The 27,131-nt window shown below is 34.7% G+C and overlaps 1 protein-coding gene and 1 pseudogene across 1 annotated transcript in view; both read left to right on the plus strand.

Moving 5' to 3' along the window:
- STK17B (serine/threonine kinase 17b) overlaps window positions 1-19,999 on the plus strand; it is a 32,220-nt gene extending 12,221 nt beyond the window's left edge. Inside the window, exons 3-8 of the mRNA XM_039248960.1 lie at window positions 5,201-5,413; window positions 12,050-12,194; window positions 13,894-14,020; window positions 15,847-15,895; window positions 17,067-17,246; window positions 18,747-19,999. Of these exons, the coding sequence (XP_039104891.1) occupies window positions 5,201-5,413; window positions 12,050-12,194; window positions 13,894-14,020; window positions 15,847-15,895; window positions 17,067-17,246; window positions 18,747-19,029 (997 nt within the window). The 3' untranslated portion in view covers window positions 19,030-19,999. The remainder of the gene's footprint in view (window positions 1-5,200; window positions 5,414-12,049; window positions 12,195-13,893; window positions 14,021-15,846; window positions 15,896-17,066; window positions 17,247-18,746) is intronic.
- A 5,555-nt stretch (window positions 20,000-25,554) lies between these two features.
- LOC120242984 lies at window positions 25,555-25,686 on the plus strand (annotated as a pseudogene).
- Window positions 25,687-27,131: the final 1,445 nt, after the last annotated feature.

The following is a 27,131-nucleotide window of genomic DNA, read 5'->3' on the forward strand; positions in this document are numbered from 1 at the left end:
GCCCTTCTTCTCCCCCTTGTTCCTCCGTCAAGTTCCTCCTAATCCTCCTATACGTGCAAACATATGATATTTGTCCTTCTCTGCCTGACATTTCGCTCAGCATAACACCCTCAAGGTCCATCCATGTTGCTACACATGGCCAGATTTCATTCTTTCTCATTGCCATGTAGTATTCCATGGTATAGATAAACCACATCTTCTTGATCCATTCATCTGTTGATGGACACTTAGGCTCTGAAAGATACAGTCTTAAAAACCTTTCAGAATGTTTCTAGGAGAGGGGGCACCTGGGTGGCTGAGTCGGCTGAGTGTCTGACTTCAGCTCAGATCATGATCTTGCTGTTCATGTGTTTGAGTGCAGCATTAGGCTCTATGCTCACAGCTCAGAGCCTGGAGCCTGCTTCGAATTCTGTGTCTCCCCCTCTCTCTCTCTCCCTCTCTTCCCGACTCATGCTCTGTCTGTCTCTCTCTCTCTCTCCAAAATAAATAAACATTGTGAAAAAAAGAATGTTTCTAGGAAATTGTTTAGTTCTAAGTCTGTAATTATTTCTCTTTGCTTTATAACAGGAAGGAGTAAGTTTTGCTTTTAGTTGCCTGTATCTCACACCCGATAGGGATAGAATCTTTGCACTGGGAGGACTTTGGTGGTCAGTGGTGGTCTGACAATTCTTTATGCAGCAGTCTTTCCTGTAATTTTCCTGACAAGCTGTTTATCTAGCCTCGATTTGAATGCTGCAGTGATGGGGAACTCATTACCTCAGACAATATCTGTTCCATTTTGTGGTTGTGTCTTGGGCACAGAAGGTTCTCTTTTTTACTCTGCTAACATTTACCCAATAGATGTGGCTCTAGTTTTGTAGCTGCATGTAATGTCCATGTAAAACTTTTTCAGAGATTTGAATATGGCCAAACACTGCCAGCTTCCTTAAATGCTCATCTTATGACCTAATTTCCAGACAGTCTTCCTTGATCTAGTTACCTTCTTCTGGACTCCTTGTAGTTTTCATTGTCAGTCTTAAAATGAGGAGGTTTAGAGCGTACACAGTTTTGTCAATATCTTAACATCTAGAATGCTGTAAAGGTTTATTGAGATAGCTAAGATTCCATTAGGGGTTGTCTTCCTTTTTTTTCAACAGCCATGTCAAATATATATGTCTTATAGAATCATGTAGTATATTAGCAAAAAACAGATTAAATTGGAAGTCAGTTGACCTGTATTTACTCTGGATCTAAAGTTGTGTGATATACTTAGTTGTGTGATTTCCTTTTCGTTAAGATGAGAGGGTGGACTATATATCTCCAAGTTTCCTTCTATTGCAGAAATGTTTGGCAACTGCTTTGAGCAGGTAACTGAATATGAAAAGCTTTGAATAGTACACACAACAAAGGGTATTCTTTTCCTTTTTTCTAAGTTATATTTTGATTAGTAACTGTACATACATTTATTAAATTAACTGCAAAATAAGGGATATTAGGGGGAGTTAGAAAGTCTATAAAATATTTTTCCTTTGAGAGTTTTGTAGAACATAAACTTTGGGGAGGACAATATTAATAATTAAATTGTTTTATAAATGAGGTACTGTCATAAATAACAAGCATACATTTGAGTCAGGTGTATTTTTAACATTCTAGAGCAAAAACTCAGACTCTGATTAAAACAAACTCAGATTGCTAATGTCCCATCTTCTAATATCTTTATGAAAGAGACCTAACATTTTTCTTTGAATTGATATGGGCTAATGAGTCACATGGTAAATTCTGATATTTCTTTTTTCATTTAAAAAAATTTTTATGTTTATTTTATTTTTGAAAGAGAAAGAGTGGGGAAGGGCAGAGAGAGAGGGAGACACAGAATCTGAAGCAGGCTCCAAGCTCTGAGCTGTCAGAAGCAAAGAGCCCAACCTGGGGCCCACGAACCGTGAGATCATGACCTGAGTCGAAGCAGGAGCCTTACCTAACTGAGCCATCCAGGCACCCTTTGATACTTCTAATTAGTAAAACTTGATTAGTTGGAAATCATGAATCTCTGTCAGTAACTTGCTTTAAGTTCTAATACTGCTACCAATTTTAATATCCTATACACACAATACATGCAATATCCTAATGCACAATGAAAATTAAGATGAAAATATTGATTTTCTTGAGGCTTTATGTTTTGAACTCTGTAAACATAATTCTAGCATGTGATGAACTACAAAAGTCTTTGTAAATCAAGTTGATCTTTCTAAATCAACTGTATTTTAAATTAATTTTAAGATGTTAGTGTTTAAGAATTCATTTTCCTTTAGGAGACTAAAAGAAAATATATAAAAATTAACAGTTCATTTTAGACTGTTCTCAAAAAACTCTGCATTGTTCCTGTTTTTTAATATGTTGGGTATGTTTTTTTCCACCCCTCCCCCAACTGAGGCAAGGTTTCTTAGGACTTCTTGTGGTTTAGAAGGGTGAGGCAGATGCAGAAATAAACGTCAGCTTCCTTTGTGGCTTACCCTCCCCCCTCCTTTCACATTTCATTGTCTATTCTAGAATACAGAAGGGTAACTAGACCTTTTCAACTGCTGGGAAATCTAGTCAGCCTTGCCTTTTTAGGGTATGAATTAAGTATTATTTGTTAAGGGTTTTTAATTTTTTTAAATATTTCTGTTAAGTTTGATATAGGAAAATTATGTGCAAAAGATTATTTTTGTTACTTCTAAACCACAAATAGCATTTTAGAATAGGAAATACTCTTTCCTTTGTAAGTCATCTGGTAATTATGGTAAGAATATTTACCTTCTTTAAGAGCATATAAATGAATGTATGTAAAATGTTACTGGAATCTCAAATAAGCTTTAAAAAATATAAATGCTTTAAGTACAGGATATAAAATATGGTAGCACAGTATGTGGTATTGTAGTAGGTGCATAACTCTTGCATTCATTCAACAGATATTTCAGTTCCTATTATGTGTTAGCCAAGTGTACAGCTCATAACAACTGTGGTAATTCGGACAGGCAGGGTCTCTGCCCACACGAGGCTTTTGCTTAGCGGTAAGCACTGACAGGTAAATAATTACCCATATCATTTGGTCACCTTTGTACTGGATTTGTTTAAGAAAGCCTTGTAAGAATACATGAAACAATTAGATTAAAAAGTGTTACTAGTTAATTTTGCTCCTTGTTCCTGAGAAAATTCTGGCTTGTATATGTAGTTACAAAATTAAGCAGAATTTAATTGTCACAGTTGGTAGTATGAACTATTTTTTTTTTCAGTTGGACAATTTTCTTGGTTATCTAGTTTCTGTTTACTTAGTTTTACAAGGTGAATTTCTGTATAAAACTCGAAATTTCCTTTCTGTTTTAGACACATTTTCACTTCTAAATCTAAGTGAGAATTGGCAGCAGTGAATTGCACTTCTTAAAAAAATTATCTTAAAGGGAGGAATTGTTTTGTAGTGATTAGAAGAGAAAGCTAGGAATTCACATTCCATAGTTTAATTCTTGGCACTCCAGTTCCATATGTGACCTTTCGTGAGTCATTTAATCTTAGTTTGACTTGATTTATCCAGTATAAAATCTGTAAATATGGGTGGTTTGAATACAAAGTAAAGACTGATGACCTTTTTGTGTGCTCATTGAAATGCATTGATTGGTACTGCTTTTGCATACATTGAGAAATGCCTTAGTTTAAATTAAACATGACAATCTTAAATAAAGATTCTTTTCAATAATCAGGCTTGTGTATGCAAATTTACTGAGTTGATATATGTTTTGATAAATGTAGATTTAAATTATAGCTTGGTCACCTTTTTTTTTTTTTTTTTTTTTTTTTTTTGACATTGTAGCATACTTTTTCAGCTTGGTTTCCCATTCTTTTCACTGGCACCAATTTTGAAGAAATTTGAGGAATAAAGAGTAGGAATCTTTGTCATCCTGACCCTTGAGAATAGCAAGTAAAATAACAATCAAGCAATTTATTTTATTCCCCCCCCCCCCCCCCCCCCCCCCCCCCCCCCCCCCCCGCCTACAACCCAACCCCAAATCCCAGGTTTTCCTTGCTAAAGCGCACCTGACATGCTGTGTTAGAAATCAAATTGGAGAAAGAAGAGTTAGGGAACAAAGGGTCTTCTCTGAGACCCTTTATTTACACTTCATTGGTTAGTTTGAGCCTTAGGATACAGGTTCTTAATTTTGGATCCCCTGGACTCAGGTTTAGAAGGTTGACAGATGGGCTTTGAAATCTGAAAACCCTCTGGAATTATATGTAAAACTTTCTATTTAAGGGCACGAGTACATTTTTCTGGGTAAGCAGTCAGTAGCCCTTATTAGTTTCTTAAAATAGTCTTACTCAAAATAGCTCTAGGTCTTTGGGAAATTAGATTTTGGGCAACTATAGGCTTGGAATACATATTTGTCAATGTCTTTTTAAATTTTAGCTGAGATGATAAGTATTTCTGTTGGAGAGAGCTAAACACCTACTTATTCCTAAAATGATAAACATGACTTTAATGCGTGTGTTTATACTTAGCTTGATAACTATTAATTTTCTTAGTTGATTGTGGAGTGTCCCTGGATAGTCTCCATAGGACACACATACCGCTGATATCTATAACAGGCTTCATAGATCACTGGCCAACATTCTGAGATTTACTGGAAAAAACACCTACTAAATTAGTGATAGAAAGCTTCAAAGATTGTTAAACATACTGTTGAAAGGCAAAGCGATTACACTAATACAATTAAATGTCAAATACCATTTTTGGTTTCATTTTAATTTTTTATTTTTGAAGGAAGCTGTTTGGATTAGAGAGTAAGTGTGGTACCCTTTTAAAGATAGTCTTTGGAAATAGGCTAAGATACATATGCTCTCTGGGCTCTGCAAAACAGAATATCATTTACTATGTAGGATTGTTATGATATTTAAACACAAACGTTTATATCAAGAGTATGGGATGGAATTGGTATGCAAATGAGATCTCACCTACAATGATAATGTATTATATTAACAGTGATAATTAAACACAATTCTGTTTTATCCTGTTACTACATTTGCCATTTTCATTTTTAGTATAATAATATAAATTTCATAAAAATACATGCAGTATTTGATTCAACTAAAGGCATAGTAGTTTGAAACGATTAATTCTAAGTTAGAATTATGTGTTATGCTAATGTTGTTCTTTTTGGAAAAGTTAAAATTGACTGTCCTCATTTTCCCCCAGAGGAAAATTTGCTGTGGTTCGACAGTGTATATCAAAATCTACTGGCCAAGAGTATGCTGCAAAGTTTCTGAAAAAGAGAAGAAGAGGACAGGATTGTCGAGCAGAGATTCTGCACGAGATTGCCATACTTGAATTGGCAAAATCTTGTCCTCATGTGATTAATCTTCATGAAGTCTATGAAAATACCAGTGAAATCATTTTGATATTGGAGTAGTAAGTATATACTTTAATGAATTTAAATAAATTTAAAGTACTTATTTTAATTGGTGGGATAAGGTGACCTGAAATGTTAAGAACAAGAATGATACAAGTATGACAAGAACTTGTAAAGATTTTGGGGCATCTGGGTGGCTCAGTCTGTTGGGTGTCCAGCTTTTAATTTCGGCCCAAGTCATGATCTCACAGTTCATGAGATCAAGCCCTGCGCTGGGCTCTGCACTAAAGAACAGAACCTGCTTGGGATTCTCCCTCACTGTGTCTCTCTACCCCGTTCATGCTTGCTCACATGCACGTACTTTCTCTCTCTCTCAAAATAAACATTTAGCAGAAAAAAGAACTTGTGAAGATTTCTGTTGATAAAGTATTAGAGAGACATAGTGTATATGTGAATATTTTCACATATACACAAAAACAAATTAAACAGCACGCACAGAAAACCCAAATGACAACACAATGTTTGGGGAATGTGGTGAAATAAGTATACTTCGTTACTAATAACATAGAAAGTTGATGAGTTTTTGTGCAGAACAATGGATAAATATAATTGAAATCATTTATATATTTTATCCATCTATTTGTCAATGACTCATGGAGAATAGAAGGGTGAATTTGCATGAAGGTAAAGGTATGCCTGTCACATTGTTTGTTAAAGAAATACATTTATTTAGTATTGTGTAACTTGTGAAAAACTGTTAGGAATTGTAGAAATAAGAAATAAAATATATCTCTTCCCACAAGTCACTGAAAAGCTGAAAACACCCAAGTATTCAGCAATTCATCACGTTAAGCGTGGGGCAGAGAGCATGGTTAAACCAACTGGCTTGTTAATCAGTATATTCACATGTGATTCTAAAATAGTACCGTTATGAGTGATAGTCTGACGTGTACATAAAATGTGTTTGAACATCTGCAGCAATTGGAAGAGATTAGCTAAATTTATGTTTAATATGCTTTAGGGTCTGATAATTTTTATAAAAGAAATCTGTTTTATAATAAACTAAAGAGATTAAGTATTTACTTTAGAAAAAAATACATTATAAGTACAGTAATTCATTTTAGTGGTTAACCTGCATCATTGTCTTTTTGAATTTAAAAGTATATTATGTAGCCCAGGGGCGCCTCATGGGTCAGTCCATTGAGCAGAATTCTAACTCTTGATTTTGACTCAGGTCATATATGATCCAGGGGTCATGAGATCGAGCCCTGTATCAGGCTCTGTGCTGAGCATGGAGCCTGTGTAAGATTCTCCCTCTCTCCCTCTGTCTTTCTCTGCCTTTCTCTCCCGTTCCTGTATGCTCTCTCTCTCTTTCTCTCTCTCTAAAATAAAAAATAAAAAACAAAAGTAATGTAGCCAAATTTTATTATTTAGGTATTTTAAGGATGAAGAAGTTTGTTTATGTATTTGTAAAAAATCAATATATTTTTGTATCAGGAAAGTTGATTACCTAGAATCAACTTGTAAATATGAAAATGCTTATTTTGCAAAATGTTAAATTGACAAGTAGTTCATTTAAGAATGAATACTATGGGAGCGCCTGAGTGGCTCAGTCAGTTAAGCATCCGACTTCAGCTTAGGTCATGGTCTCATGGTTCATGGGTTTTGAGCCCTGCATTGGGCTCTCTGTGCAGACAGCTCAGAGCCTGGAGCCTGCTTTGGCTTCTCTCTCTCTCTCTCTCTCTCTGTCCCTCATTCGCTCATATTCTCTGTCTCTCAAATAAAGAAACATTAAAAAATATTTTTAAAAAAGAATGAATACTATGTACATTTTCTATAATACCAACATACTAAGGTATATTATAGCACCTTCAAAATAAATTAGAATCACAGACATGCCCAGGATACTATCAATATGATTTCATTTTATATATCTTTTGTGATTATTTTTGTTAGATTAATCTAACCTTTAAAAAGTTATCTACTTGGGCATTTTGCTAAGCAAAATAAGTCAGTCAGAGAAAGATACCATGATTTCACTCGTATGTGGAATTTGAGATACTTGATAGATGAACTTAGGAGAAGGGAAGAAAAAATAAGATAAAAAAAGAGAGGGAGGCAAACCATAAGAGACTCTTACATACAGAGAACAAACTGAGGGTTAATGGGGGTGGGAAGATGGGGGTGGGTTAAATAGGTGATGGACATTAAGGAGTGCACTTTTTGGGATGAGCACTGGATGTCATATGTAAGAAATTAATCACTGGGTTCTCCTCCTGAAGCCAAGACGACTGTATGTTAATGAACTTGAGAAAAGAAAAGTTATCTACTTGCATGACACTGCACATTTGAAGTCTGTGAAACGAAGCTTTTTCAAACACAGTAATGGGATATTAGCTTTGGAGAATGAATACATAGGAGCATTGAGTACTTTCATAAAATTTTCTGTGAAGGATTTATCTAAATAGCAACAACAAAGTACATCAGAAAATTTTTACACATTTTATGGTTGGATTGTGTTCATACTCTGAAAATTCATTTAGGTACCCTACCAAGTAAACTGAATTCCATAAAGGCAGAACTGTACCTCATGGCTGAAGTGTATAGCAAGCACTCATTAAATGTGTAAATGGATTAAAATAATCTCTTACTAGAGCAACTAAGACCTACTAAAACTTATTACTAGAGCTTGGTTTAGTTCCTATCACTTTTGGGGTAGCATTGTCACATCAGATAATCTCAAAGGTAAAAATGTGGTCAGAGAGACTTAGTTGTTTTAATAAGGTGGCATAATTTTTTATGTGGTGAAAGTAAAACAGTGAAGTCTTTTACTCTAATAACAATTACCAATCTGATCCCCTCTTCAAATCATCCCACATACTTTTCTTCTTTGACTTTTTTAGTACAAAATTTCAAATCTTCAAAGAAGTTGAAAGAGCAGTATAATTAATACCCATACTCTTCAGCTTGATTTACCAATTGTTGACATTTTACCACATTTATTTAAAGTTTTAAAAGAGGATATATAACACATAGGTTTACATGACAGTGTACTTGGACTAAAGTACTATTATCACACACAACATGTATACAAATACATAAGCAAATGAATGCAAACCCTCCAAATTTCTAAATTTGTTGGTTGATATCCCATCAGAGGACAACTCTTCTAATAGAGAAAATGGAGCTCTACCTGAATGTGCCTTCCAGGGCAGTGATAATGGTATATAGGTGTCTTTTCTGACTATAGAGATTTTTTTTTTCTTCTCCGAAGTCACTGCTCTTGGGTGGCTTGTTTGAACAAACCATCTGCTTGTCTACTACTCACTGCTTCCATTTATTCTTCTAGTTTTGTTGACTTCTGTAATCTGCTTCTCGTGTTATCTGTTCATTTCCTCCTCTTACCTGCTCCCACTAATTTTCCATTTCCCGTAGCTCTACCTGTGTCCCTCTTTTATGGGAAAAATGGCAATCCTACAAAAGACGTTGGTCAACTTACCAACCTGAATAGAAGAGACAATCTGATTGACTGACAATCATTAATATTTGTTTGATTTTGTTACTGAAGGAAAAAAAACCCTTTAGGATGCTTTTCCTGGTTATAAAAGTAATACCTATGTGTTATGTTAAATTTAGAGGATATAGGGGTGCCCAGGTGGCTCAGTCAGTTAAGCGTCCGACTTCAGCTCAGGTCATGATCTCGTGGTTCGTGGGTTCGAGCCCCGCATCAGGCTCTGTGCTGACAGCTAGCTCAGAGCCAAGAGCTTGCTTTAGATTCTGTGTCTCCCTCTCTCTCTGGCCCTCCCCTGCTCACACTGTGTCTCTCTCTCTCTCTCTCAGAAATAAATAAAACATTTAAAAAAAATGTAGAGGATATAGAAGATAAAAATCATATGTATACTATGGTTACTTTTATGGCATATTCCTGTATTTTAAAATTATTTTTATTTTTTGGTCTGTGAATATATACCTTTAAAAACAAAATTGTGAGTTTGGGATTACTCTATTAGAAAGCTTTTTTTTTTTTTTTTTTTTTTGCTTCAGACTATATTATGTGCATTTTTATATGTATAATGTTTATAAAAATGAAGTTTGATTTAGCAAAGACTTTTTAAATTGCCTTCAAAAATCAGAGTTCAGTAAGAAGGCCCCAAATGCAGAAAGGCTAGATGTTGGCTAGACTTGGAATTAATATTTGTTGACTCATTATAATAATAGTTAATATTTACTGAATATTTACCATGTGTCGGACACTGTGATAAATATTTATAGATGATCAACTTTGATCTCTAAAACATCTGTCATGGTCAGTACTTTATATGGCTTATTTAATTCTTACAGCAATACAGTGAAGTAGGAGCTATCAATATTCCTCATGTATCGTTGAGTTACAGTAAAGGAAATGGAGGCAGCATTTTGTCCTAATTTATGCAACTAGTTAGTGACAGCCAGAATGGAACCCAGGCAGTCTTGAATTTCAGTAGGTACCAGTATAAGCAGCCTGTTGTCTTATCTCCTATGTCCTAGGCACCAGGGAGTGCTTTGCATTCTTTTTCTTAGTTTGTTTTCTTATATTTTTTGAATTTTAGAATTAGTGGAGGATTTTATCTATTGAATTAACTTTAGTGAGTGTAGTGTAAAATGTTGCTACATAACTGGTGTTCAGGAATGAATTTCTTAAGCAGTTTATATGCTGTATATATGAAGAATTCAGATCTTCCAAGTATTTTTCATATCTTAATAGTAGGTGTAAATCCATATTTTATACAGTATTTTTTATATTTCAAATTATTTGGTCTGGTTTTGCATCAGGTATATCTTGTTAAGCACACAACTCATTCTAAGAATCTAAAGTATCTTCTCGTCATTTTCTTGTTTGCTTATGATTGCATTAGTAATATTAGCTATAGTACCTTTGAAGGAGTATTTAGACCACTTTCTGTTTTGAGAGGATTTGCTTCATTAAAACTAAACAATGTAACCAGAAAGAGACGGAGTGAGGGTGTCACTAGCACCTGGCCTGGGGAGTCCTTCCTCCTTTAGAAGATTTTGAGCAGGGCTGTGACAAGTAAACATCTGACATGCAGACTAAGGGACCACCAAGTGTAGTCCCTGTATAAGTATTCATAAGGATTAATTTACTTCTTTGTAGGTGAACATGAATTTCTAATATTGTCTTCCTATACCTTATTTTGAATGTCACTTGCTATGTTAGTTTATAGCAAACTAACTTTTTATTTATTTTTTAATTTCTTTAAGTTTACTTACTTCTTTTGAGAGAGAGAGAGCACAGGAAGGGGAGGGGCAGAGAGAATGAGAGACAGAATCCCAAGCAGTCTCTGTGCTGTCAGTGCAGACCTATTGTGGAGCTCAAACCCACGAACAGTGAGATGATAGCCCGAGCTGAGTTCAACAGTCGCACGCTCAACCAGCTATGCCTCCCAGGCACCCCACAAACTAACTTTTTAATACCTTTGTATTAAAGATTGTCTTTACCATGATACCTTAAGACAGGTACTAATATTTTATCAATTTTCTTGGAGTTTTAAGAGTTGGGGGAAGTTGAAGTGTAAGGGTTAATGGAGTTTTCCCAGGTATTCCTTACACGGTTACCTATGGAACATGGTAAAGTGTAAAGCAGCAAATTTCTGCAGCCTCTAACTGACATGTATTGGTACATATGGTTTGGTGACAAATTACATCTGCAGTGTAAAGGGTCAGTCTTGTGCCTTTTAGTGCTGGACTCAAATTGACCACTGTTATTTTTCCTTCTTATGGCTCCTCATACATATGACCTGCTTCTTCCTCTTGTCAGTCAATGAGACTTCTGAATTTCAGTTTCAGCTGCTCTGAAGAATGACTGCCTATTCCATCATTCATCCATTCAACAAAATTTTACTAAATACCTTCTACATGCCAGACACTGTCCCATTTTACTACATAGAATATACTTTACTTGATATATTCTTAAATATACTTTATAACTTTTTGAATAACTGTCTAGATTTTTAAAAAATTTTTTTAGATTTAATCCTCAAAAAAAATCTAGGAGTGCCCGAGTGGCTCAGGTGGCTGAGTATCCAACTCTTGATTTCAGCTGAGGTCATGATCTGAGGGTCATGGGATGGAGCCCTGTGTGGGATTCTCTTTCCTTCTGTTCCTCTTCCCTGCTTGTACTCTATCTCTCTTTTTAAAAAAATCTATTGCACTCAGTGATGACTCTTTTACAGATGGGGAAAGTCAAATAAATTACTTATCCTAAGTTATATTGCTGATAAATAGCAGATTTGGGATTTAAACTTATATCATTTGATTCCAAACCTAGGGACTTTTTTTCTATGCTTTTGTCGACATTGTTTAGATTTTCAGTTCTTTTAAAAATAATAAAAAATCTGTGAAGCTACAATACAAGGTATTGGTTAAGAATGCAGATTTTCATCCATATCACACAGATTCAGATTGTGGTTCTCTGTTTACTATGCGACCTTGTACAAGTAGCTTAACCTCTTTGTAGTTGTTTCTTCATCAGTAAAATGGGAATAATAATCCACATGGTTGTCATGAGAATCAAAAGTATATGTAACTATATAGAGAGACTAGATAGCTATAGCTTTTACTTAACAGTTTTACGGTATTTAAAAGTTGTCGTTTTTAGGTCAATGATTTTCCAAGTTTCTATTTCAATTTTATTTCAGTGCTGCAGGTGGAGAAATTTTCAACTTGTGTTTACCTGAGGTGGCTGAAATGGTTTCTGAAAATGACATTATCAGACTCATTAAACAAATACTTGAAGGAGTATGTTATCTACATCAGAATAACATTGTACATCTTGATTTAAAGGTAATGTACTTTATGATTTTAAGTAACACAACATCTCTGTTCCTTCTGCTCTTGGGATGCATAATTGCAAGCTGGTATTGGTAGAAAGCAGCAGTCAGATTACACCCCTCTGTGGTGCAGTGGGTGCACACTTGTGCATCTGTGCTACATGGACTGAATTTTGTATTGGCAGAGAGGAGAGGACTGCGTGTGCGAGCAGATCAGACTAATCACTGGGCTCTTAAAAACCATTATTCCTCCATTTTCTAATCCTTCAATCATTGTACCCCCATCCCACTCTGACATCCTGGGTTCTCTCATCTTGTAAAACTGCCCCATCTCTAAAATACTCTAGTCTAATCTCCATCTCTGAAGATAACTTCCTTCTAGTTCTCATTTCTTTGTTCCCATTATATTCATGCTTTTCCCCTTGAGACATTTAGTCCTTTGGCCCCTCTTCTTTTGTACACCAAGACGATGCAGTGCCCTTACTCAATCCCTGAAATACCACTTCAAACTCTTGTTATCCTTTCTCTTTATCCTTCCTCCACAGCCACCCAAAATCTCAATCAGTCTCTTATTTTTTGAACATTGGATTCTTCTTTCTATATTGTCTCCCTGTTGCATAATCCTTTGCCCTTCACTACCACTTTCACAATAATGATTATTTAAGATTTATAAGTCTCAAACTAGACTTTCTTTTTCTTACCTATTTTCAAAAGAAAAAAAAATCCGTTTTTCTGTATTGGGCCCCCCTCTGGAAAAAGGGTATTATTAACTCCCTGGCAGCCGTGCCATGTCTCCTACCAATAAGATATTGGAAAAATAACAATATGGTACATATCAGGAGGATCAATCCCCCCCCAGCACACTTCTTGTTGGGTCTTTCTCCTGCTAAGGATAAATGAAGTGGATTACATAATACCATATAACACTTGAAGTCAGGGATGGCAAATAAACCTGACTTTGTATATGCTAAAGCCTATGGTTGACACCAGCAGATCTAATTATCCTTACCTCTTCTTTAATGTCTCTGTGATTTAATAATAAACAAGCATGAGGTTTTCCCCAAGTTAGACTTAGGATTCTTCTCACAGACTTTGGGAGCAGCACCTTGGCAACTATAATGGTTATGACAGTGGCGAGGAATTTTGTAATAGACCTCAGCAAAGTCACTTGGTTCTGGGAAGCAATGGGTGACACCTTCCATGCATCCATATCTTACTGTCTAAGCTACAAACCTGGCAACAGTCAGATCCAGAACCATCATACTGAACCATTTTCTGTTCCTGGAAATATATACATTTTTTATTCCTTCATATTTTCTTTCATGCTGTTCCCTAGAGTGCCTTTCTAACTGGAATACTTCTATTTACCATGTAAGGTTCAGCTTAAATATCACCTCTATAGCAAAAGCTTCTTAGACTTTATAATAGGCAGAATTAAGTAGTCTTGCCTTTATTATCCCGTATATCTCATAATCAATGAATCTGTATATTCATCTAACTTCTTTTTCATCCAAACTAAGAGTCCTTTAAGTATAATTTTAATTTCATTTATCATTGAGTGTAAAGCTTTTCCTAACTAGTAGTTCAGTACATATTTGGTGAATGATTCAATGACATGTGTAATAGCTAAACATTTAATTTACCTCTGATCTGAGACTAGCATAATTTTATTGTTGTATATTACTTACCAATTTTTATTGTGCTTTATTTAGCCACAGAATATATTATTAAGCAGCATATACCCTCTTGGAGACATAAAAATTGTAGATTTTGGAATGTCTCGAAAAATAGGGAATGCATGTGAACTTCGGGAAATTATGGGAACGCCAGAATACTTAGGTGAGAATTCCCTTTTATTTTTACACCATTTTGAAATTTATCAACTAAATGATACCTCTATAAAACCATATTTTAGAGCATGTAATTCCAGGATATATTTGATTCAGGTATTTTAATGCATTGAAATTTGGTTATGACACATTTAAATGAACTTTAGTGAATGTAGGCTAATTGAGACATTCACAACAATTCACATGACATTGGACATGTAAGTTCAAAAGTTAATGTTTTTGTGCAGTAGCTTATTACATAAAGAAAAATGGGTGAAGGGAAGTTAGGGAACAGGAAAAAATGAAAAAAAAAAAGGAAAACAGGGAGTCACATGGTCCAGTCATTATTATCTTTGAAGGCTGGCTATTGGATAGATGTCATTTCTACTTCTGTCCTGGTCCCAACTCTGAAGCTGTTTACAATATACATAATCTTCAGTTTTGCAAGAATTTTTAGCAGGACTGCTTGATTTTTGTTGCTACTGCTTAAAAATGTGAGATTTTACCTAGGGTTGTAAAAGGAGGATACCAAAAAAAGGTCCTAGTGAGATAATCTGGGGATATTGTACTATATCAACAAATAAAATCATGCGGATGAAAAAAAGTTAAGTTCTATGAGGCAGCACATAAATTTAAAATATTTTAATTTATAAAATGCATTTTTTTGCACTTTTTTGTTGTTCCTTATATTGATACCCCCATGCAAGTATTGAAAAGATGCAACTACACAGAACAGGTACTACTCAGCAAGGCAGCTGACTTTCCCAAAATGAAAACAAAGCAAAATTACTAACTTTTGAATGCTAATAGGGGCTATAGTGTCCTAGAATAAATGATTATGATTATAGGTAACACAGCTCACAGAAGTATGTATAGGGTGGGTAGGTTGTACGATGGACAGAGACTGACAAATATGTATGACTCAAAGTCTTTATTAATGAAAATGTTAGGCTTTAGGAAATAATTTTTGTGAAACAAAGTTATTATTCAAGCATAAATCCTAGTCTGGACTCTACTAATTTGAAATTTATGATAAAGTTCACAAGATATAAAGAATTTATTTTGCACTTAAGAAGTTGGCAGGGAAGGAGATAATGGGAAGTTAATTGAATAGGAAATTAGGTTTTTGATAGTCTAAGAGGGCTATTTAATCTACTTGAAAATTTAAAGCACTTTCAGAAAGCATAATTTACTCATGTTATTGTAAATATATACAATTCTCTTTACTCTGAAAAGAAAAACTTAAATCAGTGTAATAAAATAACAAACTAATTCTTAACAGAGTAATCAAACTAAAATTTTTAAAAAGATTCCAGTGTCTAAAATTTTACTTCTTCATAACTGTTTTTCCTGAGATTAATTTTAATGATTAAAAAAAATTCTCCATAGCTACTGGTTATTCCAAGAATATTTTTTGTGCTTTTGAACCAAGTATATAATTTGCTCAACATTAGATACGTTTAAATGTCCAATCACAGGATAATTTTTAAAATTTTCTTAAATGTTTATTTTCGAGAGAGAGAGAGAGAGAGAGCAAGCAGGAAAGGGGCAGAGAGAGACACAGAATCCGAAGCAGGCTCCAGGCTCCAAGCTGACAGCACAGAGCCTGACGCAGGGCTTGAACTCACAAACCGTGAGATCATGACCCGAGTCAAAGTTGGAAGCTTAACCGACTGAGCCACCCAGATGCCCCACAGTATAATTAGTACTATGCTAAATTTCTATCAATTTGATATTACTAGTTCTTTAAAATGAAACTAATTTTAATTTATTATAAAATAATTTCATGTTTTTAAATTTGTCGGTATTGAATTTCAATTTTATCTTTTCTTTCAGCTCCAGAAATCCTGAACTATGATCCTATTACCACAGCGACAGATATGTGGTAAGATTTTGTTAGTTACCTACATGCTTTCATTAAACGTTTGGTAGAATATATTCTAGGCTTCTTTGATTCCAAATGTAAATAATAAGGCTTTCTATAAAAGATTCTTTTCAAGGATTATTACTGTGCCTGAAGAAGACATTTACTTATATATTCTTTTTAAGTAGTACTTTGGCTCTGAGTCAGAGGTACAGTAATAAATAGGAATATCCCTTTCCTGAAGGAAGAGTTGGTCTAATAAAAAAGCACAACAGTTACAGTACTGTGTGAGACATTCTGTAATAAGGTGAAATACTTAATGAGCATGGAGGAAACAGCAGACAAGCACCAGATGGGAGATACCTAATATAGGTCTAGAGAAACGGGGAAGGTATTTGCTACGCAGAAAATGAGGTCAGGTTCATACAAAAGTTTAGTTTTAGGGGATTGTATCTCTAGGGCATTGTGAGTTTCTGTGGCTAGCAAAATCATATTTTGAACATCAGATATCATAGGGAGTAGAACTGGAACTGATACTGGAACTTGAGTTGGGATCATAGTGAGGGTCTGACTCCATAGGCCAGTTGGAAGAGTTTAGACTTGTTCCCTATGTTCCATGGAACTGTGATGGGCTTGCCAAGGAAAAATGGTCCTGTGGCTAAATAAGTGGGAAACATGTACTGTATGTGTTGTCTTTTTCTGGCTCCTGAGCTTCAGACTTCTCGTGAATGTATTTAAGGCTTTGAAAAGTTTTGCAGTGAAAAAAATATACACCTGCCCAATTCTGTGCTTTGCTAAACTTACAGACTTGATCTGCACAGAACTTCTGGTTATGCCTCACAGATCATTACTATGTCTTTGTACACCATTTAGGAAATGCTGCCCTTTGATCAGATTTGTGTACTTAGTAACCGTGTGCGAATGAAGAGCAGACTATAGATATCATGCTATGTATTTGATACATTATAATCATGTAACATGTGCATTCCCCTTATATTCTTTTTCTCTGAGGCAGACTGAGATTACATAGTTATTTTAGTTTTAATAATATAAGAAATTTGAAAACCAATTTAAAGTCTGTACTTTACAAGTTCTGAGGTCAGGAATATGCTGAGTATCAATTTTACTTTATATAAATGTTTTCAGATTAACATGTTTTAAGTTCCCCTCTTCTCTCTTACTTGTTTTTCAGGAATATTGGCATAATAGCATATATGCTGTTAACTCATACATCTCCATTTGTGGGAGAAGATAATCAAGAAACATACCTCAATATTTCTCAAGTTAATGTAGATTATTCAGAAGAAACATTTTCATCAGTTTCACAGCTGGCCACAGACTTTATTCAGAGTCTTTTAGTAAAAAATCCAGAGTAAGTTTTAACATTAATTTGTTTAAATACTATCAAAAAATGAACCCTACATCTATTAAGAAAGATATATTCTAAAACAGGATAAAATTATTGGAAGTATGCTCTCAAGTTTCAGATAAAATGGGAAGAGAGGTGGTATGAGATCATTAAATAACAAATCTATAACTTCAAACATGGAAAATAAATAAAACATACAGCAGGAAATTTCGGAGTAAAGAGAAGATTTGTGTTATTTCTCTCTCAACCTGCTACTAAATCTTGAAATTCCGTAAAATAATTAGAAATAGAAAGTTTACAATACACATGACTGACTATGATAGACTTTGTTGTGAATTATAGTCAAATAATTATAGTTATATGGCAAGTGTAAATTACAGACTATCAAATGTTTAAGGATCAGATGCTCTTTGACCACCTGCAGAAGAAGGGATTTGAAACCATGGTTTGGGATCCCACTCTTACTTCACTCATTGAAAACTTCAGAGCAGGAAAAGAAAAAGCTGACCTCCCATTTCTTTACTGAGAGCCGCCCCATGTACTTTAAAACGCCTTGGGTTAGGATCCTGGTTTTGTTACTTGTCAGGTCTTTTATCTCTGACCATTACTTAATCTGGAGGACTCATTTTCTTATCACTTTAAGGACAAAGAACCTCACAGGTTTTGCTAATTATTTTATTGGCTTAATGCAAGTCCAGACAAATTTTCACTGGCCATATTTTGGACATAAATGGTTATTTAATAGTAGAAGTAAAAATACTGTTTACTTCTAGTTATAAGCAGGTTTCATTTTCTTAAATATTTTTTACTTAGATTCTAAAATTTCTAAAATGAGCCACTAATTTTTTATAATCAAAAAATGAACATAAAAATTTCTATAGTAAGTAAATTAACTTCTTTATAATCAGAAAAAATGAACATAAAATGGTCATAAAAAATGAAGATAAAGACTAAGAAAACATGTTCTAATGGAGATGGTGATTGTGTTAAGGTTGTAGTTCTATCGATAGGTATTTTCCTAACTTCTGAAATATTGTGACATTTGACCATATTATTTTCAAAAGAGAAAGCAAAATGTAAAAACTCAAAATATTGGATAAGCATCATTCAAAAGCAACCTTTATTTTCAAGATTTAACAGTATTGCTCTTAAGAACACAAAATAATAAGATTATAAGTTACGTATGTTTACCTTCAGAATTTTATGTCTTTAACCCAAGAAGTTTTATAATTTTACTAATTTTTATTTTGTGAGGTTAACATATGTCCTCAAGGTTTTTGACTAGTCTTACCTGTAAGCTCCATGATGAATGGAATTTTCAGTACATGTCAATATTAAAGAAACTGTAGGTACTCCAGTTTTGGTATGGTTATTCCCTTCTATACTATGAGTATGTGTTATTTTCGTAATAAATTAAAAAAATAAGTCTATAGTATATCAAACTGCAGATGTTTCCAACTTGATTTTTGGTTCTCCATTTTCACTTGATGCTTTCTTTCAAAGGAAAAGACCCACAGCAGAAATCTGCCTGTCTCATTCTTGGCTACAGCAGTGGGACTTTGGAAACTTATTTCACCCTGAAGAAACTTCCACTTCCTCTCAAAGTCAGGATCATTCATTAAGGTCCTCTGAAGACAAAACTTCTAAATCCTCTTGTAATGGAACCTGTAGTGATCGAGAAGACAAAGAGAATATTCCAGAGGATAGCAGCATGGTTTCCAAAAGATTTCGCTTTGATAACTCATTGCCCAATCCCCATGAACTTGTTTCAGATTTGTTGTGTTAGCACTTTTCTCTTTGACTTATTGGACTGAATTTGGAATTTGAAATCTACTCCAATGTGAGATTGTGGCTTATAGGTTCATTTATGGCATGTTTATATTGTAAATGCACTTTTGCATAGAAGAGTTTAGGGAAGTGTTTTAATGCTAAATTACTAGTAGTAAGCATAATTTTGTTTCCTGTTCTGAAATATTAACTCTTGAGAGAAGAAAATATTTAAGTATATGACAAAAATAAAGCTATGCATGTGAGTTTACATGTTAATTGAAGAATTCAAGTTCAAATGGATTTATCAAAATATTTTACAGATGAGGAAAACAGTGATTCGAGTTATATTATGGTTGATATAAAACTGAACAAAGTGAAGACAGTTGAATTCAATAGGTTCTATAGGTAAGTTCTATATATGCCTCTACTGACAAAATTTTATTAAGATAACAATGTCAAGTTTAAGCAAGAATATTAACTATTTTTACAGATGTGGGATATTTTATATTTGAAAATATTTCAATCACAAATATTTTGAAACTGCCTAAGATTCCCAGGATATATGATCTGCTGTATGAGACAGGTCCTTTAACCAGAGCAAAGAGGGAAATTAGAAACCCAGTTAGGGATATTCGATACAAGTTGGAGCAAAAAAACTCAAAAAACAAACAAACAAACCAGCATGGTATCATTTTTTTAACTCAGATATCTTTTGCCCTCTCTCAGCACACTTCAGATTTAATGGGACTGAAAGATGGAGACTTAGATGGTACACAAGTGTAGAGGATTTTCATCTTCCAGAATTTCTGAAGTAGAAGATACGTAAGGAAAACTGAATATCTCTATTTTGGATGGCCAAACATATTAATTGAGTGTAGAAGAAAATGCTGACTTATTTTGGCAACTTACAGAATTGTAGATGTTTTCTAAGTCTTAGGATATAAGTCTTAGAATATAAGCCAGTCATTCAGAGTTCTAATAGTATACATAAAAAAAAAAATCACAATACCAGTAAGACTGTTAACACAGTGCCAGAGTCCACAACATCAAGGTGGATGTGGTCATAAAACCCGATGACATTATGCACATCTAAAGTTCTTATGTCAGATTCCAGTGAGTGAGGAGGCTCAACAGAAGGCCATCTGCAGGATGGCCTTAGAATGGGCCTTTGCTGCAACCAATGCAAGAGTCTAAGGATAGCAGGGTGGCTGGTGACTGTTTAGTGCTAATAAAGGGAAATTTGCTCTGTTTTTGGTTATCTTTGATGATTTTGCACCTGGTTACTATTAAAAATTCTGTTATATTATCATGTCAGGATAATTACCTCATGACCAAGTTACCATATCAAATGAAATTGTATTTTGAGAAAAAAAAAATTCTTGAGATCCCCCCCTTGAATTGCATATTACTGTAAAGTCTTTATCTGAAATGTGATGAGACTCCAAATAACTTAAAACTGTTTTTAATAGCCATCAGTTCACTTTATTTGACTAAATGGTGAATTCCTTTTAAATCTTTAGCATGCCTTAAAGGAAAAGTTATTTCTATTTGTGTGTGTATATGTGTGTATATATATATAGGTGTATGTATTTGTGTATAGATAGATAAAATATATGGTCTTTAGACAACTTTCTTTTAGAGATTCTTTCCTCTACTATATTGTGTCCAACCCAAAGGAGCTCTCTTCTTATGGACATTTAAATACACATTTAAATTCTTTAATGATTGGTTCAATAAACTAGCCATTGCAGAAGCTAAATTGGGCTCTGGTGTATCTAAAACTGATGAATTTTTTCTAAATTGTTGATTGTCCAGTTATTTGCCTTCCATATTAAGCTAATGCAGGTAAAATTTAGTAAGCCATTCATGAAGGAGGATTTTTACAAAAGATCATATTTTATTTTTAAATTTCTAGAGGAATTATGCCATAGTAAAAGTTAAAAATAAAATTTTGAATTTTAAATTATAAGCTGATTCTTACAAAATATTTTATGGCAGCTTTCTTTTAATCTGAAGAATCTTAAAGTAGTTCATCTGTTGCTCCTTAGTTAACAGAATACACAGAGTTGTAAATTTCCATACCTTTTTCCCCTAATAGTTTTTATTATAAAAAAGCAACTAGGAGTTGAACAAACAACATAAAAATTCAGTTTTTTCAATAAAAGTGAATTTAAATATTTTCACTGTTTAAAATGTGAAAATAAACTAAACCAGTATTTAGAGAGAACTTGTTAACAAATGACTCAATTCTTATTCTTTTTCTCCCAAGATTGAAAACAAATATTAAAAGTAGATGATATATCTCATTAAGGCAGGAATCTTAGTCCCTCTGAGGTTAACAGATGTCAGGAACACTAAAACACATCTGAAAATTAATGTTAAATTGTTGGATTTATAAACTGTTAAATTTTGGACAGATAGGATTAAAAAATAAAGTATAGATGAGAGTTACACTTGTCATTTTAATTTTGTCCCCAGGGTCAAGTTAACTCTGGTCAGTAAAATTATAATGGCACTTTAAATAAAAATAAGCAGTATGTGTTCTACAGTCTCTAATGAGATTAGGCCCCTGTCACAGAAGGTACATCAAAACATTGCTTCCTTTAAAGAAAGTCTTATTATAAAAAGTCAGCTGATTAATGATATAGTTCGTTTTTGTTCTGGCACAAGTTCTTTCTTTCACTTGGGATGGGTTGCTAGGAGCACATGGACCATACTTTGAATAGCTTTGCTCTAAACAACATTTACAAGTTGATATAACTGTTTACATTTCTTCTGTTTATTTTTGAATTTACATTTTTATATCTGTCTTGGAAATTTGTCTTTATTTGTTGTGTAAACAATTGTTCTTTAATTTCAAATTGTATTAAAATTAAGTTATCTGACTTCCAATTTGAAGAATTCTTATCCGTTTAGAATTTTATAAGACTTTAAAGAACTTTAAATTCTAATTGTAAATTTCACACAAATTACAACTGCCCCATCTTAACTTTCATTAAATAACCATGTTGCTTAAGCATACTGACTGACATTATTATAAATACTTCAGTAAAAAACAAACAAAAAACTTATTATATCGACTTAATGACCCTTTTGGTTAAAAATTAAAAAGTGCTTTTTTACATCTGTGATTGTCTTTTGCTTTAAAGTATTTCTGAGTTTGTTAAGAAAGCTTCCTTGCCCGGAGGTCTTAGCCTTGACACATGTCATTTTTCAACTCCTTTCCAGTACACGTGTGTTTATTAGATCCTGTCTGTTAAAAAGCCACTTAAATTTGAAAACAAGTCTATTCTCTGCTAATAACTAGATACTTTCAGAAAATGTTAGTAAACGGCAGTGTACTGCATGTTGCAAAAGGATGAACAAGGGATTTTTATTTCCCCAGAAACGGGTGAACTCTTCTGTTGTGTTTTTGTTTTTAGTTTAAATAAATTGAATTTTTTAAAAAAAGTGAATAAGGGATTCTTTAAGAAATTTATAATCTGATGATGTACATTACTTACGATAGTTCTATAAACTTCCCACAAACAGTGAATACTAAAACATTGCTAGAGGAAATACAGGGTTAGGTTCCTATAAGCTTCTGTTTATAACATCTTTCCCAAGTAATCGGTTAATACCTTGCTTTATGTAGGTTTATTTAAAGGGATCTTATTTAATATATATTGTTGATTCGTTAACATTGACTTCACTCCGGCAGCATTATAACTCATGCCTGAATGAAGCTCATCTAATAACACATGTTTCCTCCATAACGTACATTACAGCCCTGTGCTTAGGAACATAACTACAGAGCCCTTCAAAATTGCGGTTTGGGACATTTTAAATATCAACAAAAAGCCCAAAATTGCAGAAAGCATGACACTAAATGGACTACAAAATGGACATTTGTCTTACAGTTTGAGAGTTGAAATGAGACAGAGCATCACTTTGCTCAACCTGAGACGGGAACATGTGTGTCAGGCGCCTCAAAAGTTTTACCGCTTTGATCATGTCTCCAAATGATTGTGAAAACTCTGTGCACATTAATTTTGGGGTTAAAAATACATTTTAGCAAGTATGTATGTAAGTATGTGTGTTTAGCAAGTGTGTAAGTTCACATATATGGAGGTCATGAATAAAGAGGATCAACTCTACATGCTAAAATCATCACGTAAAAAGTATGAAGTATAATGGAGAAATGGTATGCAGAGTCTTAACTGAGTTCTAAGGAACTTAATTTCCTTCCTTAATTGGTAGGAAGGAAAAATTGATGTGTTGGAACTTTTTTAATTGCGAGCACTTTCTTTTCAGGTTCCATGTTTTCTATTTCTGACACAATGGCATTCCCAAACTTTTCTCTTTAGCCCCTTTTATCCTCCTGGACACTGGAGTCCTACATATTATCTTTATTTGGATGTAAGAATACTCAAGTGTAAAATAGCTCTAAGTAAAATCATGATCATATACTCCCATTCTGCATCACCTCCTCACCCAAACTTCTTGGCTTCCTGTCAGCTCCCTTAGTTAACACAGCACTGTTTACTCATACATCACAAATTGGATATCTCTAGGTGTCATTATAAAAATTTTGTTTCCTTACAGCACCTCTTCCAATTGTCATTAATTTCTATCAATAAAATATTTTTTAAATTTTTTAGCGTTTATTTATTTTTGAGAGAGAGAGAGAGAGACAGACAGATTGTAACTGGGGGAGGGCAGAGAGAGAGGGAGACAGAATCCAAAGCAGGCTCCAGGCTCCAAGCTGTCAGCACAGAGCCCAATGCAGGGCTCAAACCCACAAACCGTGAGATCATGACCTGAGCTGAAGTCAGGTGTTTAACTGACTGAGCCACTTAGGTGCCCCTATCAATAAAATCTTTTTATATATCTTATACTTATTTTCTCTTGGTTCTTACTGGCATTATTTCATCTAGATGTAGATTGTTTAGATCATCTAGAAAGTGGTCAGCAAACTTTTTCTATAAAGGGCCAGTTATTAAATATTGTAGGTTTGGGGCGCCTGGGTGGCTCAGTTGATTGAGCGTCCAACTTTGGCTCAGGTCATGATCTCATGGTTCATGAGTTCAAGCCCTGTGTTGGACTCTGTGCTGACAGCTCAGAACCTGGAGCCTGCTTCCAACTCTGTGTCTCCCTCTCTCTCTGCCCCTCCCGTGCTCATACTCTGTCTCTCAAAATTAAATGCTTAAAAAAAAAAAAAAAGGCTTTGCAGGCCAGTGTCTTGTCATAGCTAGTCAATTTTGCTTTTAGAGCATGAAAACAGCCATGAACAATATGCAAGCAAATGACTGTGACAATAAAACTTTGTAAAAACAAATGATGGGCAACATTTATTTTGTTGATCCCAATCTAGATTACCATACTAATTCTCTTAGCTTTAGCATGATTAAAATGGGCATAGAGCCAGAAAGACACAGGGAAGTGAGCCTCATTAGCACTCACTTTGTCTAGCAAGCAGGTGTTCAAATGGAAGAGGACTGAATAGTCATTGGATATAATGACTTTACGAGAATGGTGAGTTTGCAACTAGCTGAGAAAATAGAAAGTAGAGACCACAGGTGTTTTTGGTCTTCCAAGAAATCTAGGGGGAAGGGAGGAGAACAATAGTTTGAAACTTATTTTTAAAAATGTTTTAAGATGGGGAAGACTTGAGAATGTTAATAGGCAAAGGAGAGAAGTCCACATGGAGGCAGCAGTTGAAATGCTAAGAGTGCAAGATGATTGATGAGAGGAAATGACAAAGTGATGAGATCGCAAGCACAAATGCAGGTATCAACTTTGACTAGAATAAAAACTATGAAAACAAAAAACTGAAGGAAAAGAAGGTGGGTGACAATAGAGGTGTGAAGTGACAGGATGATCTATTTCTCCTCAGAAGACTGTAGCTAGTGGTCTGCTGAGAGTAAAGGAAAGAAAGGTGGGTGTGGTAGGAAGAATAAAAATTTGGCAAAAGGTGAGGACAGAGTTGGCCAACAGTGTCAGTCAAATGAATGCAGCTATCAGGAGAGACAGAAATTAAATACCAAACATCTTACTTTGTTATTAAGTAGTTTATTGTGTAGTGTATGGCCAAACAATTTTTATAATGCTAACTTATCATTTCTGCCTATATTCCTTTTATATCAGGAGACTGTGCTGCTTTGTGTCAGGGACATACATAGTAGCACCCAAAAGAGAAAAACCCCACAACCCTGTTCCAGAGTATTTGTTATTTAAGTATTTGTATTTAAATATTTGTTATTTGCAAATACTAAAGTGTGTTGAGAAAAATAAGAGTTTGATGAGTGGAAAAGGCTCACAAGGCAACAAGAAGAAAGATCTACAGGTCTTGGAACAGTAAGAAACTTGTGTAGATCCCCATGTACAGTGAGGATGTGAGACCTTGAAGATTCAACCGCAGCAATGTGGCCTCTAGGGCGAAGATAGAATCAAAAATGCTGTGTGGGGTAAACGTTGTCGCTGGAATGAGCCTGGCAGAGAGGGAGAAGATAGCATTGAGCCTGGGAGGAGGTTCTCATGTGACTCTTTAGAGTATATTCTCAGCTTTGCGCAGTGGCAGTATTGTAGCCAATGAGGTTTATCCGAGGCGCGATTATTGCTAATAGAGTATATTCTTTTACTTTGGGCAAATCCTCATGAAGGGAATGCTTCTACTAAAAAAACATCAATAGGTTTCATATCATTGGTTCTAACAGTATCCCTTGGTGAAAGCTGGGGCATGCAACTACAATGCAAGTCTCTAAAACTAACCCTACCATTGATGAAGGCTCTAGATTGGCTAACCCACCAGCCACAGCCAGTTTCTTTGATTGCCTACCTCCATTACAGAATCTAATCAGCTCACTTGGAGCAAGGGCTGAATTAGAAGTCTACTGGGTAGTTTCTGAAATCTTTTGATTCCTGGATGAAAGCAAGAAATGCTGACAGCCCCAACCTCTCTGCCAACTTGGATGAGAACTATTTTCTCACTTTGTAAATTATGAATGAAGGGACAAGGGAATCCCGGAGATACTGGCCCTGACATTATTGTTCCCCTGAAGCCACTGAAGTAACAGCAGCGATCATTTCCTTCTCAACTTTTCAGTTTGTGATTTTTATAAATGTCCTATTAAGCCACTCTAATTTTGGTTTTCTGTAACTTGCAGCTGAAAGCATTTTTTTTTAAGTTTATTTACTTTGAGGGAGAGAGAATGAGCGAGTGAGTGCACACATGAGCAGGGGAGAGGAGAGAGAATCCCAGGTCTGACGAGGCTCGATCCCACAAATGATGAGATCATGACCTGAACCTAAATCAAAAGTCAGATGCCCAAACAGCTGAGCCACCCAGGTGCCCTACAGCTGAAAGCATTTTAATTGATACAAGCATCAATATTTTCGAAACTCAAATTCCTCATAATGTTATTGGGTGTGTGGCAAAGAAAGAAAGCATATATACCCAGCTGGGTTTTAGAAACACCAGTTCAACAGTGCTAAACATGCATTCGTACTGCAGGATTCCCTGGAGGCTTTAATTTACTCTGGGAACCCAGTGTGTAGTGTGTGTTATAATTATGTTGATCACGTTAACATCTCTCTGGATGGTATCCATGGATGTGTACTTGGAAAGTACTGTACTAGATGCTATATCAATACAGTCCAAGAATGTCTAAATATCTGGCTTATCCAGGAATAGAATTCAAGTTACTTTTTTAAAAATCAGCTCACAAGAGCTGAAGAAGAGTCTGAGAAGGACAGACTCCTAATTTTTTATCTAAATGAGACCATTTTCAGTATTTTTTGTAGTACCTTAAGCTTCAAACTTTTATTAGCAATAACCATTAGGTTCTGATACCAACACACTCTGAGTCCATTGAGCTCTCAATATTTTGATGATGTTTCCTTGATAGACAGTCAATGGCATGGCTTTTTGCTGGGGATTCAGTTTGGCCATGCCTTGGCTTCTAGCATGAGGAGAGTGCATTCTCACTGCTCCTTCATCTCTATCAATTCATTTGTGTATTTTCCACACGTAAAAGCAAAAGCCTTGTATTAGGTACAGGATAGGATATCCATGGATATGTAGAAATATATAAGAAGAGATTCATTTTAGGAAATGGTGCACCTGATTACGGAGGCTGG

The sequence above is a fragment of the Hyaena hyaena genome, unplaced genomic scaffold (genome assembly GCF_003009895.1).
Source record: "Hyaena hyaena isolate Hyena2069 unplaced genomic scaffold, ASM300989v1 scaffold_325, whole genome shotgun sequence".
NCBI classification, from domain to species: Eukaryota; Metazoa; Chordata; class Mammalia; order Carnivora; family Hyaenidae; genus Hyaena; species Hyaena hyaena.